At 40.8% G+C, this 14,316-nt stretch overlaps 1 protein-coding gene across 4 annotated transcripts in view; it reads right to left on the bottom strand.

The window, feature by feature from the left end:
* LOC124605578 (WASH complex subunit 5) overlaps positions 1-14,316 on the bottom strand; it is a 194,399-nt gene that overhangs the window by 116,653 nt on the left and 63,430 nt on the right. For all 4 annotated transcript variants that reach the window (XM_047137357.1, XM_047137356.1, XM_047137355.1 and 1 more), the window contains 2 exons: positions 6,318-6,458; positions 4,441-4,591 (listed from right to left, as the gene is read on the bottom strand). In XM_047137357.1, the coding sequence (XP_046993313.1) occupies positions 4,441-4,591; positions 6,318-6,458 (292 nt within the window). The remainder of the gene's footprint in view (positions 1-4,440; positions 4,592-6,317; positions 6,459-14,316) is intronic.

The following is a 14,316-nucleotide window of genomic DNA, read 5'->3' as shown; positions in this document are numbered from 1 at the left end:
AACACAAACACGATAGCTGTTGAGGAGCGGAGCTGCAAGCAGTTGTTGTACTTGAGAATCAGAAGTAGTCTCCAAAAACAATGTGCCATTGCATGAACGAGAGCAGGATTTCAGATGGTCAGCAACTGCATCAACACCTTTCTGAATAAGAAACAGATCTGCCATAGGCAAAGGACAGACAATCTTCAGTACAAGAAACCAAGAGGAACTGTGGTGCAACTGCAAGGGTCTTCAAATTGTTAGCCTCATTCTTTTTACCGTATTTACTCGAATCTAAGCCGCACTCTAATCTAAGCCGCCCTGGAAAAATGAGACTCGAAATCAAGGAAAAAAATTTTTCCCGAATCTAAGCCGCACCTGAACTTTGAGACTCAAAATTCAAGGGGAGAGAAAAGTTTTAGGTCGCACCTCCAAATTGAAACAAAGTAGGCCCATTGTAATATGAGACACAATTTAGGTCGAATGAATGACGATACAGCTACAGTAGTTTGGTTCGAGTCGTAAGCTTAGCAGTTAAGCTTTAGCAGGTAGCCATTGCTATGCGTCAGGCTCTCTTTCCATATTTATACGGGTACCCTTCCTTTTTCATGTGCTTTGTCTGGTTTGAATTGATTGCTTATTTTTCTTTGATCTGATAAGTGTCGTTGTCTGTGTTATAGGTGTTAAGTCACTCTACGATGAAAATGCATTACTGTACTGTGTCATGCATTGTTTGTCGCATTCTGATAATGAGATTTACGGCCTGTCGCCGCTTCCAGCATGGCTCGCTTTTTGCTTTTGTACGCACTACCACCGCTTATATATATATATATAAAAAAAAAAGGAGAGAGAGAGAGAGAGGGAGAGAGAGAGGGAGAGAGAGAGAGAGAGGAATTGTGCCATTAGCGAAACAATGTCAAGAGACTGCTATTTGTTGTTCAAAAATGGCTCTGAGCACTATCTACATCTACATTGATACTCCGCAAGCCACCCAACAGTGTGTGGCGGAGGGCACTTTACGTGCCACTGTCATTACCTCCCTTTCCTGTTCCAGTCGCGTATGGTTCGCGGGAAGAACAACTGTCTGAAAGCCTCCGTGCGCGCTCTAATCTCTCTAATTTTACATTCGTGATCTCCTCGGGAGGTATAAGTAGGGGGAAGCAATATATTCGATACCTCATCCAGAAACGCACCCTATCGAAACCTGGCGAGCAATCTACACCGCGATGCAGAGCGCCTCTCTTGCAGAGTCTGCCACTTGAGTTTATTAAACATCTCCGTAACGCTTTCACGGTTACCAAATAACCCTGTGACGAAACGCGCCGCTCTTCTTTGGATCTTCTCTATCTCCTCCGTCAGACCGATCTGGTACGGATCCCACACTGATGAGCAATACTCAAGTATAGGTCGAACGAGTGTTTTGTAAGCCACCTCCTTTGTTGATGGACTACATTTTCTAAGGACTCTCCCAATGAATCTCAACCTGGTACCCGCCTTACCAACAATTAATTTTATATGATCATTCCACTTCAAATCGTTCCGCACGCGTACTCCCAGATATTTTACAGAAGTAACTGCTACCAGTGTTTGTTCCGCTATCATATAATCATACAATAAAGGATCCTTCTTTCTATGTATTCGCAATACATTACATTTGTCTATGTTAAGGGTCGGTTGCCACTCCCTGCACCAAGTGCCTATCCGCTGCAGATCTTCCTGCATTTCGCTACAATTTTCTAATGCTGCAACTTCTCTGTATACTACAGCATCATCCGCGAAAAGCCGCATGGAACTTCCGACACTATATACTAAGTCATTTATATATATTGTGAAAAGCAATGGTCCCATAACACTCCCCTGTGGCACGCCAGAGGTTACTTTAACGTCTGTAGACGTCTCTCCATTGATAACAACATGCTGTGTTCTGTTTGCTAAAAACTCTTCAATCCAGCCACACAGCTGGTCTGATATTCCGTAGGCTCTTACTTTGTTTATCAGGCGACAGTGCGGAACTGTATCGAACGCCTTCCGGAAGTCAAGAAAAATAGCATCTACCTGGGAGCCTGTATCTAATATTTTCTGGGTCTCATGAACAAATAAAGCGAGTTGGGTCTCACACGATCGCTGTTTCTGGAATCCATGTTGATTCCTACATAGTAGATTCTGGGTTTCCAGAAATGACATGATACGCGAGCAAAAAACAAGTTCTAAAATTCTACAAGAGATCGACGTAAGAGATATAGGTCAATAGTTTTGCGCATCTGCTCGACGACCCTTCTTGAAGACTGGGACTATCTGTGCTCTTTTCCAATCATTTGGAACTCTCCGTTCCTCTAGAGACTTGCGGTACACGGTACACTGAGGTCATCAGTTGCCTAGAACTTATAGAACTTAGAATAATTAAACCTAACTAACCTAAGGACATCACACACATCCATGCCCGAGGCAGGATACAAACCTGCGACCATAGCGGTCGCTCGGTTCCAAACTGCAGCACCTAGAACCGCACGGCCACTCCGGCCGGCGCTATTTGTTGTTACTTACACTGCTGCTTTCTTCGATAATGATCAACAAGAACCAAATAACAGACTGTGTACGATAGAAGATGTTCTGAACGAGAGTTATAAAAAAAATAGAGAAAATTTTTCTCTGTTTGAAAGTCTTTGCAGACGCCTCTTTAGTACATTACATTCTGCACAGAAATTAGAGTCATCTTAGATTTAAAAATCTATTCAATTGCCTTGCTTCATTTCTGACTGTATCAGTATTAGGCACAAGAATAATACGACTATAAACATGACATGATATGTATATTCTTCCGTGTTTGCTGTTGTCTCACTCTAGTTTCGTAGTTTATTAGGCAGACAGGATTTAAATGAGATAGCAGCAAACACGAAAGAATACATGGCAAAATGTTTATATTCGTATTATTCTTATGGTGAAGAGAATACTGCATGTGATTCACAATTCATAAAAGTTCCTATTAGCAACCATCTCTTCTCACAGGTAGGAAAAAATTCAGAATGTAGAGTTGGCCATATTGACAAACATCCCAAACAGTCTTGCCAGTCGGATTTTCGTAGTACATTGAAACGCTGCTACATTCGAAGATGAACAATACGGAATTTGTATTTACTTCGTTGGATAATGTATGAAAATGCAGTGGTCGAAACTCGGGGCGGAGAAAAAAGCTCGTCTTCCACCTTTTTTTTTTTAAATTTATTTACTGACGCAGAGGTCTTGGCGCCAGTATTTATTTTTGTGCCTGCAAAGCATGCCTGTGTAGCGCTACATATATTCCATGGCAGAAGTTAGTTGTGGCGGCACCTACCAACATTTTTCATAACTTCCGTTTACTTTGCACTCGATTCTAAGCCACAGGCGGTTTTTTGGATTACAAAAACCTGAAAAAAAGTGCAGCTTAGATTCAAGTAGACACAGACTGTGACTGACGACTGGCTAATTGCAAGAACATCCCCCATGATTGATAGTGTCTCTGATGGTGCACTCCTTCCAACTGGGGACCCCCTCAGAGAAGGAGGGAGGAGGGGGGGGGGGGGGGGGTGCACCCACCTTAGGTGATTGTTCACACTTCAGGTCACACCTCCAAAACAACTTACAGAGGGACCAATTGGCAATTTGGGAAGGTAACAGAACAGGCAATCAACCCTTCCTTGGTCTGGCCTCTACCAGGGGGTAGGTACAAACCCTACCTATTGACCCGGGGCTGGGAATTATGCATTACCCAGTCACCTGTTACGTGTCAGACGCATGGGCGAGACTTCAGGAGTGCACAGGCAGGAAGAAGAAAAAGAGGAACCTCAAATGCCAAAGCAGAGGAAAGATAGGAGAAGGGGAATGAGGAAATAAAAAAGGAGTGAGAAACTGGGGAGAGCTGTTCTGCTGTCGGGCTACTGAAAATGCAGAACACATTTCCAAAAACATCCCAGACATGTTCCCCAAGGGTGAGGAAAAGGAACAGCAAGAGTATAGAGGCTTTGTGGAAATTTATGGGTGAGTGGTCTGTGTAGGGATAAAATAATGTTTTACTTTAAGAGCAGGTATGATGACATTTTTCAAAACATTAATACTTTATATTATAACACTATTATTTTACTTTATTATTATTATAATTATGCTGGGTTTTCCATTGTTTAATACTAAGTTCCTAACTTGAATGAAAATAATTCAGCTTCTACTTCTACTAATTTATTTGGACACTGGGACTCGCTGCTGTGTGATGTCTCTCCTAAACAGTTAACACCTATCTGAAGGTCAAGTTCCATCTCGACACCCTTGGATAGGCTCATGCAGTGTCAAGCCACAGAATAATTAATTTTTACAGACTGGATGAAAGTGAGCAACTAGTCATCTAGATGTCTTAGTTTATACCTCTAAGCTACATGACACTCTACTGGCAGACCACCACACTCAAAAGTATGAGAAATATAAAAATCTTACCAGCTCCTGGGGCCGCAGTGTGGAGCATTAGCCATCGCAAAGTCACGTTACATTCACGTATGATATTTGTAACCTTGCTGACATGGTCCAAGACATTTTCTTCCACCAAAACTCCTTCTTTTAACAGCTGCTGTGTCTGTGGTATCAGTTTCTTTCAACAGAAAAATGCATGCAATCTTTCATTATAACCAAAAGAAAATAAAGTTTGTCTAGTAATCAGCAATCCATCACATCAAGGAAAAAAGTAGATCAAACATTCCAATTGATTAAAATGTTGTGCCAGGTCAGAACTCAAATCCAGACCCTCATGTTAAATGGGTAGTCCTCTTACTGACTGAGTTATCTAGGCCTCTCACACAATTTCAGGAGTACCATAAAATGTAGCAAAGTGGAGGAGCTTCTTATACTATGATATCAGTCATAGAACAAATAAATGCCGTTTTTTATTTACTTTTGAGCAATGTTGCCAAATAACTGTCACAATTACTTCACAGAATATTTTCTTCCTAAATTCTTATTATTCAGAAAGAAATTTGGGCTTTGTTGATTCCTATGGTGCAGTTAAGTTTTTTCACAAACACTTTTATTTTACAGAACTTGATGTTTAAAATTTCGTAATCCCGTATGCTTTAAAAATTTTGACTGAACTAATACACTTTTACTGGACGATTCACCTATAACAAATTTACAACACAGAGTTTCCTCATCAAATAATTCTGTTTGATTCTGTATAACTTGCCATAGTTGGAAGTTATTTTAATTTGAAGATTTCATTGGTCATATAAATTTCAATCCAATAGAGTAATTAGTGCTTAAAAAGGCATATGAATTGTTGACAGGTAGAAATAAGCGCATGTTAATTACATAATAAATAAAAATCACTAGTGGGGTGGTGGTGGTGGTGGTGGTGGTGGTGGTAGTAGTAGTAGTAGTAGTAGTATTGCTATGAATGTAATTGGTGTGCAGTATTTTAGGCAATGAAGAGCACTTGCCACCGAAAAAACCTTGATTTGCTGTAGTCTGGTAAATGTCTTTGGGGTATCTCTGTCCAGAATTCTGAATAAGAGCTGAAAATAGCATAGGAGCAAACTAACATTTTTGGATGGACTATAACAGTTTCAGTGTGTTGCATTTCAGACAATCATCCAACAATGAGTTGATTATCGAATAAAAGCTAGCAGCAGGCAAAGGTTACTGTCCACTGAGTTTATTATTTACATAAATCTTTATCACAAACTGTGAAAGTTATTGAAATGAAGAAATTCAAGCAGTAATTGAATTGTGGATTAGGACAGAACATTACACCATCACTTCTACACTCAAAATTACACAGAAACCCTTCTCAAGTACTTGCTGGACCAGATACAACAGGTGAAAGTATGGAGTGGAGGATAACCAATGTGTAGCTCAAGGATTGTTTTTTTGCACGACTTTTCACTTTGCAGCGAAGTCTGTGCAAAGCAAGAGAGACACTGGCAAACTTATGTTATGAGACAAGATTGAATAACTCAGTTTGTAAGAATAATTGCCCACAAAAAGTAAGGATCTTGGTCCACATATCTAATTGAAACACAATTTTAGTGTCAAGAATTTTTGTAAAAGCTGAAAGAACTGTGGGGAGAAAAGAGATGAATTGAGAAATTAGTGGGTCAGTCAACCCAGCTGCAGAATCCCCTTTCAAACCAACACAGTGGCGTCTTTGGCACAGCTTTCCTACTAAATTACCTCATAATCTCGTTTCTCGTAACTGTTTGTCCATGCCCAAAGTATGAAGAAACAATGGGTTTTGACAGATATTATTTCTACGGGATCTTTATACTGTCTTATAGTACATAAATCCACAAATATTATTAAGTAGCATTTTCGCAGTTTCTTACCTGTAACCTGGATGAATATTTACAAGCATACTCTCGAACATTGGACATTTCTAATGTATTAGTGAGGGCTGTCTTTGCAGCTTTGAAGTGCTCCCAAGAGTCTATCAGGTTTACCGTTATACCCATATAAATGCTAATGACCTACAAACAAATAAAATACTTTAGTAACACTCTGTGATACACAACCATTATAAAAAATTAAAAAATCTTCATAAAGGTTAATTTATTTGTAATTATTGCTAAATAGCTTACACAAACTCTAGCTACCTTAGTTTAAATATATTTTATTTATTTATTTATTCATCCATCCTTAAGACAATTTACATTGTATGGATGTCGCCAATGAGTGTACAAATTATGGTATGAAATCTAAATATTTTCTTAACAAATGCCATTTACATTGTTTAATAAGCATAGGTATTTTGATGTAGAACTAACATACATAAATACAAAGCCCTGCATACATATTACATAAATGAAAAAAATATAATTCATAAATACCCTAGGTGTGTTGACATGAAACTATCTGACATAAATACATAGGCATAAATACATAATACATGAATGAAAAAAATATGATGTCAGGTATAACTTATGCTAGGTGTTCCCAACAATTCATTGTTTTTCATTTAAGATATTCGTCCACAGTGTAGAACCAACACACTTGCAAAAACACTTTTACAGTTTTTTTTTTTTTTTTTTAAGAATACATACTGCTAATTTCTTTTATATTCTGTGGCAACTTATCATGCCTTGATAATCAACACTGTTCTGAGCTTTTAGCTTATTTCTTCTATCTAAATGGAGGCAATGACTCAACCACGTGTTGTGATCATGAATAATGTTATTCAAGCTATAATTATCAAGATTTTTTTTCTGATATACATTATGGTCTGAAAAATAAACTCACAAGGAACAGTCAGAACGCACAGGTTTTTAAATAATTCCTTGTGATGAGCTCATTTATTGCATTTTGTCATTATTCTTACAGCTTTCTTTTGTAATCTGAAAACTGTTTGTAGATTCTGGGTACTATTCCCCCAAAAGATTATTCCGTAGCTAAGAATGGCATGCACATAACCAAAGTAAGCTGACCTTACACAGATGTCACTGCATACTGACAAAAGAACTCTTAAGCGCACAGCATGCTGTGGAGACCCTGTTTGAGATAATCATGACATGTTCATCCCCTTTTTGTTGGCTGTCGATGTGCAGTCCTAGGAATTTAGTGTTGGTTAGATCTGTTATTCAAGTGTTGTGTAGTTTTGAGTTTATAGACTTGTGCTTCTTGTTTATTCTAAAGTACATGCTGTTTGTTTTCTTAATGTTGAGAATTACTCCGTTCTCTGTAGACCATTTGTAAACATCTGCTAGTGCTTCATTGGCTTTTTCCAATACCAGGTCAGGTGTCTTGCTGGTAATCAGTATATTACTGTCACCAGCAAAAAGTACATTTTCTCTGTGCTCCACACATTGTGGGAAATCATTAATATAAATTAAGAACAATATTGGGCCCAGAACACTTCCTTGTGGGACTACTATATTAACATACTGTGGGTCAGATTAGTGATTTACCACATATTTGGATGTGCTATGTGAAATTTCTACTCTCTGCACTCTGTTATTTAGTTACAATTGGAACCACTTATTTACCATTCCCGATTCCCCGAGACTCCAGCTTGTGTAGAAGAATGTCGTGATCAACGGTATTGGAGGCTTTCGATAGATCTAGGAACATTCCAGTTACAGAAGTGTCCTTGTCTAATGAGTCAAGAACAATTTTTTGTAAACTGAGCTATTGCAGTTTCAGTGCTTCTGCCCAGTCTGAAGCCATGCTGTTCCTTGCAGAGAAGATTATATTTATTTAAGTAGCTCATAAGTCTAGTTTTCATTAAAGTCTACACAATTTTGGAAAATACTTGAAGGGAAAGCAATGGCTTGTAATTTCCTATGTTTTCAACATCACCTTTTTTTTGCATAGGTATGATTTTAGTTAGTTTCAGGTAGTCTTAGAAGCAGCCAATCTTAAAAGACTGGTTAATGATGTCAGTGATGCTGAAACTTCCTGGCAGATTAAAACTGTGTGCCAGACCGAGACTCGAACTCCAGACCTTTGCCTTTCGCAGGCAAGTGCTCTACCAACTGAGCTACCCAACCACGACTCACGCCCCATACTCACAACTTCATATCAGCGCACACTCTGCTGCAGAGTTAAAATCTCATTCTGAAAACACCCCCCGGGCTGCGGCTAAGCCATGTCTCCGCAATATCCTATCTTTCAGGAGTGCTAGTTCTGCAAGGTTCGCAGGAGAGCTTCTGTGAAGTTTGGAAAGTAGGAGACGAGGTACTGGCAGAAGTAAAGTTGTGAGGATGGGGCGCGAGTCATGCTTGGGTAGTTCAGTTGGTAGAGCACTTGCCTGCGAAAGGCAAAAGTCCCGAGTTCGAGTCTCGGTCCAGCACACAGTTTTAATCTGCCAGGAAGTTTCATATCAGCGCACACTCTGCTGCAGAGTGAAAATCTCATTCTGGCTTTAATGCTGTCTATGCACTACTTTAACACACAAAGTGGGACTTTGTCCAGTCCTGTTGAGGATTTGTTTTTTAATTCTTTTATGGCACTGCTTACTTCTCTCTCAGTAGTGGGGAGCAGAACCACTGAATTTTTTATGTAATTTTGCACTGGAACATCAGATCTTTTTGGAAATTTGCTCTGTGGGTCTTTTGCAATACTGGTGAAGTATGAGTTTATGAAGTTAGTCAGGTCTTTTTGATCACTGATTGTATTGCCTGATTTCTTGATTTTAGTGCCCGAGTGCCCTTTTTTCTTATTTCCAGTCTCACGTTTTACTAAAGTCCAAGCAGCTTTACTTTTCTTATTTACATTTTTTATCAGTTTGTCATTAGCTGACTTTTTAGCTGCCGGAAGAACCTTTCTGTAGATATTTTTGTAGTTTTTGTAATAGCTTACAAAACCAGGGTCACTGCATGTATTCTTTATAGACCTGAGTTGTCTAAAGGGTTTAGGCAGATTTTATAATCCCACTGGTAATCCATTTCATTTTGATCTGTGCTCCAATAGGAAGTAGGACTCTGGGAAACGATTCTCCAAATTTGAGCTTAAACAATGACGTGAAATGACAGAACATCTGTTTGCGCATATAAATCGTCCCAGGTTTCACGATTTAACTGTACAGTAAAATTTTGCATGGCTGATTTGGAGTAGATTCTTTTGTATACCTGTAGCTTGGTTGCTATTCCCATAGGAACATTTATTTGTGCAATCTGACAAAGATGATCTGAAAGTCCCAGATTTTTGAATACTAAGTCACAGTTTTCTGTGCCAATATCAGTGGCTATATGATCAATAGTAGAGGCTGAGTGTGTTGTTATCCTTGTTGCATAGCTGACTAGTGATACCATTCCAAAGCTACATAAAATGCTCAGAAAAGCGTTAGTAACATTATATATTTTTGCTGTGTTTACGTTAAGATCTCCACATAGCAGAATGTTACTTTTTGTGTTTGATACCTGTTCTAGACTCTATATTAGTTTTGCACAGAATATGTCAAAATCATCACTAGGAGAATGATATACTCATAATATGACAAGGTTTTTTGGAAACATTTTGATATGATAGCTTTATTGCTGACACTTCAAAGTGTTTTTCTTCACCAAGAGAGACAATGTCACTTCTTACCTTCTATTGGAGTTCATTCTTAACATAAATACATGACCCTCCCCTCCTAATTGAAACTCTACAGTAAGGGGGGGGGAATGATTGTATGCCATTGTTGGCCGGGAGGCCACATTCAGTGGAGTTAGGCGGCTGTATTGAAAGTCCATTTTAGTTGACCCCACATCAGCGACTTGCGAGTCAATGATGATGAAGGATACACAACATCCAGTCCCCTGCTGGGAATTGAACCGGGCCCCCTGCATGGTAGGCGGTAACGCTACGGAGGCAGACATACAGCAAGAAGATGCTAGTATATATGAAGCATGGGGGAGAGAGAGAGAGAGAGGGAGAGAGAGAGAGAGAGAGAGAGAGAGAGAGAGAGAGAGAGAGATAGAGGGTAAACGAAAACTTGAATGTGGTAGCTCAGACAATGAATTTGTATTTTTGTTCAAATATTGGAATAAGAGAATCCCATGCAAGGGCCTATAGCTGTACTGTTGCATTTGTCTGTATATCTACACCTCATAGGAGTAGCAGTAATGGATGACATTCCAGTAATTCATCTGTATATGGAATTAAGAAATATATTTTGAGTTGGCAAGACACATGAAAATATATTTCCATAAGCCCAGTTACTATGTTTGTTTATGTGCCAATCCACTAGTCACTGTGTTATCAGATGGTATCTTTATTCATTACAGTTATAATGTGAAATAATTTTTCCTTCAAATCTCTACCCGACTCAATTACTACAATACTGGAGAAACACCATAAAATGAGAAAACAACTATGATTCCTCCTTATCACTTGTTATATCCTAGCCAGTAATGCCACCCGAGCCCGCTGCCAAAAGGTTGGCAGCATCAAAGTCCGGACGCCGTCCGCATAAGCAGCGCCAGCGATACAGGAAATCGCCGCAAGTCTGCGCGCGCCACCGCTGGCTTCTGGCTTCTTAAGCGCTGGAGTCGCGAGCGCTAGGGCAGTTCTGTATTCGCCGCTCAGTTGTATACTCGCCACCGAATTGTGTACTTGCTAGTCAGTTGTGTGTTCATCGCAGCAGAGTTGTTGTTTGTCGTCAGCCGACGCTGACCTAGCCGCTCCGACTCGAACTAGACAGATTTCTGTAGACACCGAGTTCACTACTGTGTTACTGTATCTTCGTTAATAAAGATAAGTACCGACTTTTATTTAATCAGAGTGTTTGGGTTTTCATCTTTCTGTTCACTGTTCCAGCGGACCGGTCGGCCCGCTATTAAAAGTGTGGCGGTGACTTCGTAAGCCGTTTCTACAGCGCATTGCTTGTCGCTACGAACGCCGCCACAAAACTGGCGACGAGAACTTCCAAACTCGTGTGCAGGGCTGGTTCCACTTGTTTCTGGTTATACTAATTATAGCGATAAAATTTTGGGGGCTGGTTTAATTTGTGTTCACTATGTCTGCCGAATTACAACAGTTGATCTTGTTACAGAGTCAGCAAATACAAAGTCTGGTGGAAGCAATCGCCAAACAAGCGGCTAATCCTCCAACACAAAAGGAACAAGCACAGGCAGCACCACCTTTCCGTGCTTTTGATGCATCACGAGAAGAATGGCGAGAATATTTCGCGCAGTTGCAGGCGCACATGACAGTCTACAAAATCACAGGTACTGAGCGGCAGCTTTATTTAATTTCCACTGCAGGCGTGGAAATCTATCGACTACTTTGTAAGTTGTTCCCGGAATCCCAGCCAGAAGCTTTAGACTATGACGTTGTTGTTAACAAGCTTGCTGAGTATTTCGAGTCGCGAGTTCATGTGGCAGCAGCCAGATTCAAGTTCTTCATATTAAAGAAACTGCCACATCAATCTAATAAACAGTGGTTAACAGATTTACGGGGCCTCACCCGTCAGTGCCGATTTAATTGTGTGTGTGGAGCTTCCTACAGTGATGTCATGCTACGAGACGCTATTACTCAAAACATTGCTGATTCTCGTATTCGTGCTGCTATCTTAAAGTTGCCTGACCCGTCATTAGAGACTGTGATGAACATCATTGAAGCCCAAGATACTTTTGACTATGCTGAGTGTGAGTTAGATCAGCCACGTATTTCTCAAATTGCCTGTGCTAAGCAAGTTATGTCACGCCCGCGGCCCCACCGGCAGAGTCAGACTGTAAACACTAGCCGGCCGCGTCATGTTAAACACATTCGTCAGCCGCGTGTGCAAAATGATAGAGTTAAGTCTTGCCCTAAGTGTGTTCTTGCTCATCCTCGTGAACGTTGCCCGTTAAGAAACGCGGTTTGTCACTTTTGTCAAAGGAAAGAACACATCCAGACTGTTTGTTTGCGTAAACGCAAGAACAATTCTAGTGCTGCCCAGCCCATGGATATTCATGTTCTTCAAAGCCAGCCCGCCCAGAAGGTCGCGTTTAAAGACTCTTCCACGGTTCGTGTGGGTAATAAACTTGTTCGCAATAAGCCACCCACCCAGCCCTCTGCTATGCGACCTAAGCGTAATTCAAACGCAGTAAAACGTAATGTACAGACTGCAAGTGAAGCGGGAGTTGTTGTTCCACCCGCCCAACCCACGAGTTGCCGTACGCAGCGAACACGCGCTAAACGCGCTGATTTTGTGTCTTCCGCCTCCACTGCACCCATCCAGAGACAGTGTAATAAACTATTTGTGAAGCTACGCATCCAGGATAAGACCTTCAATTTTCAATTAGACACTGGTGCGTCTGTGACTCTCATAAATAGTGCTACATATGCGGCTATCGGCCGCCCTAAACTTTCAGCGGCAAAACATTCTTTGGTTACTTATAGTGGAGAACACATTCCCGTGTTAGGTGTATGTAGCGTGCCAGCCACATTCCGTGGCAATACAAAAACAGTTTTATTCACAGTGCTCCGCGCTACAGACAGTGTAAACATTTTCTGATTAGACTGTTTTGACTTGTTTGGCCTGTCTATCCAAGACAATGTGTTGCAAATTAATTCTGTTGTTGTTCCTCAAGACAGCATAACCGATTTGTGTAAACGATACAGTGACATATTTAAAGACGAACTAGGTTGTGCTGCGAACTTTGCCGCCCATATTACATTAAAAGATAATGCTCAGCCTCGATTTTGTCGTGCTCGTCCAGTGCCTCACGCCCTCCGGGCACCTGTAGAAGATGAACTTTGTCGTTGGCAAAACAACGGTGTTATTCAACCCGTTTCAGCGAGCCAGTGGGCTTCTCCCTTAGTTATTATAAAGAAACCGTCTGGCAAGTTACGTTTGTGTGCTGATTTTAAGTCGACAGTTAATCCTCAGACTGTCATTGATTCTTTTCCTTTGCCTAGACCGGACGAGCTGATGGATAAGTTAGGGGAAGCTCGTTTCTTTTCCAAAATTGATCTCCGTGAAGCATATTTGCAATTGCCCCTCGACGAGCAATCACAACAGTATTTTGTCATAAACACGTCGTTGGGGTTGTTCCGTTTTCTGCGTTTGCCTTTTGGTTGTGCGTCAGCCCCAGCTGTTTTTCAGCGTTTTTTGTCACAACTTCTGGCTAATGTGCCATCGTGTTGCAACTATTTAGACGATATTGTTGTGTCCGGTCGGACGCCTGCTGAACATTTCCGTAATTTGGAGTGTTTGTTTAAAGTGTTGTCTCAGGTAGGCCTACGTTGCAACATCGATAAACTTTCATTTTTCCTTACGGAGATGGAGTATCTGGGACATGTTATTAATGCTCAAGGCATTCATCCTTCCCAGTCACATTTAGCAGCTATTCGTGATTTGCCCGCCCCTCGCAATCTGCATGAATTGCAAGCAGTTCTTGGCAAATTGACATATTATATTAGGTTTATACCCAATGCATCACAGATTGCTGCACCGTTGCATCGTCTCCGCCGTAAGAATGTTCCGTTTGTGTGGTCAGCTGATTGCCAATCAGCCTTTCAGCAGCTTAAAGAGGCTTTATTGAATGATCGTTGTCTGGTCCATTACGACCCTAACAAGCCTCTGGTGTTAGCTTGTGATGCCTCTTCTTTCGGCCTCAGTGCTGTGTTGTCTCACCGAGTCGGTAACACCGAACGTCCTATTGCGTTCGCATCTAAATTGCTAAACAAAGCTCAGTGTAATTATAGCCAATTGGACAAGGAAGCGTTGGCTATTGTGTTCGGTGTCACAAAATTCCATCACTACCTCTATGGTAGACCATTCTATTTAGTAACAGATCACAAGCCCCTGACGTCACTGTTTCATCCGTCTAAACCAGTTCCTCAGCGGACAGCTCAGAGACTACAACGTTGGGCTCTTTTGTTATCACAATACCAGTATGAGATACTGTATCGCCCTACAGC

This window comes from Schistocerca americana, chromosome 3 (genome assembly GCF_021461395.2).
Source record: "Schistocerca americana isolate TAMUIC-IGC-003095 chromosome 3, iqSchAmer2.1, whole genome shotgun sequence".
Lineage (NCBI taxonomy): Eukaryota > Metazoa > Arthropoda > Insecta > Orthoptera > Acrididae > Schistocerca > Schistocerca americana.
The sequence above is the reverse complement of the archived record's forward strand: the minus strand, read 5'-3'. Positions and strand labels throughout refer to the sequence as shown.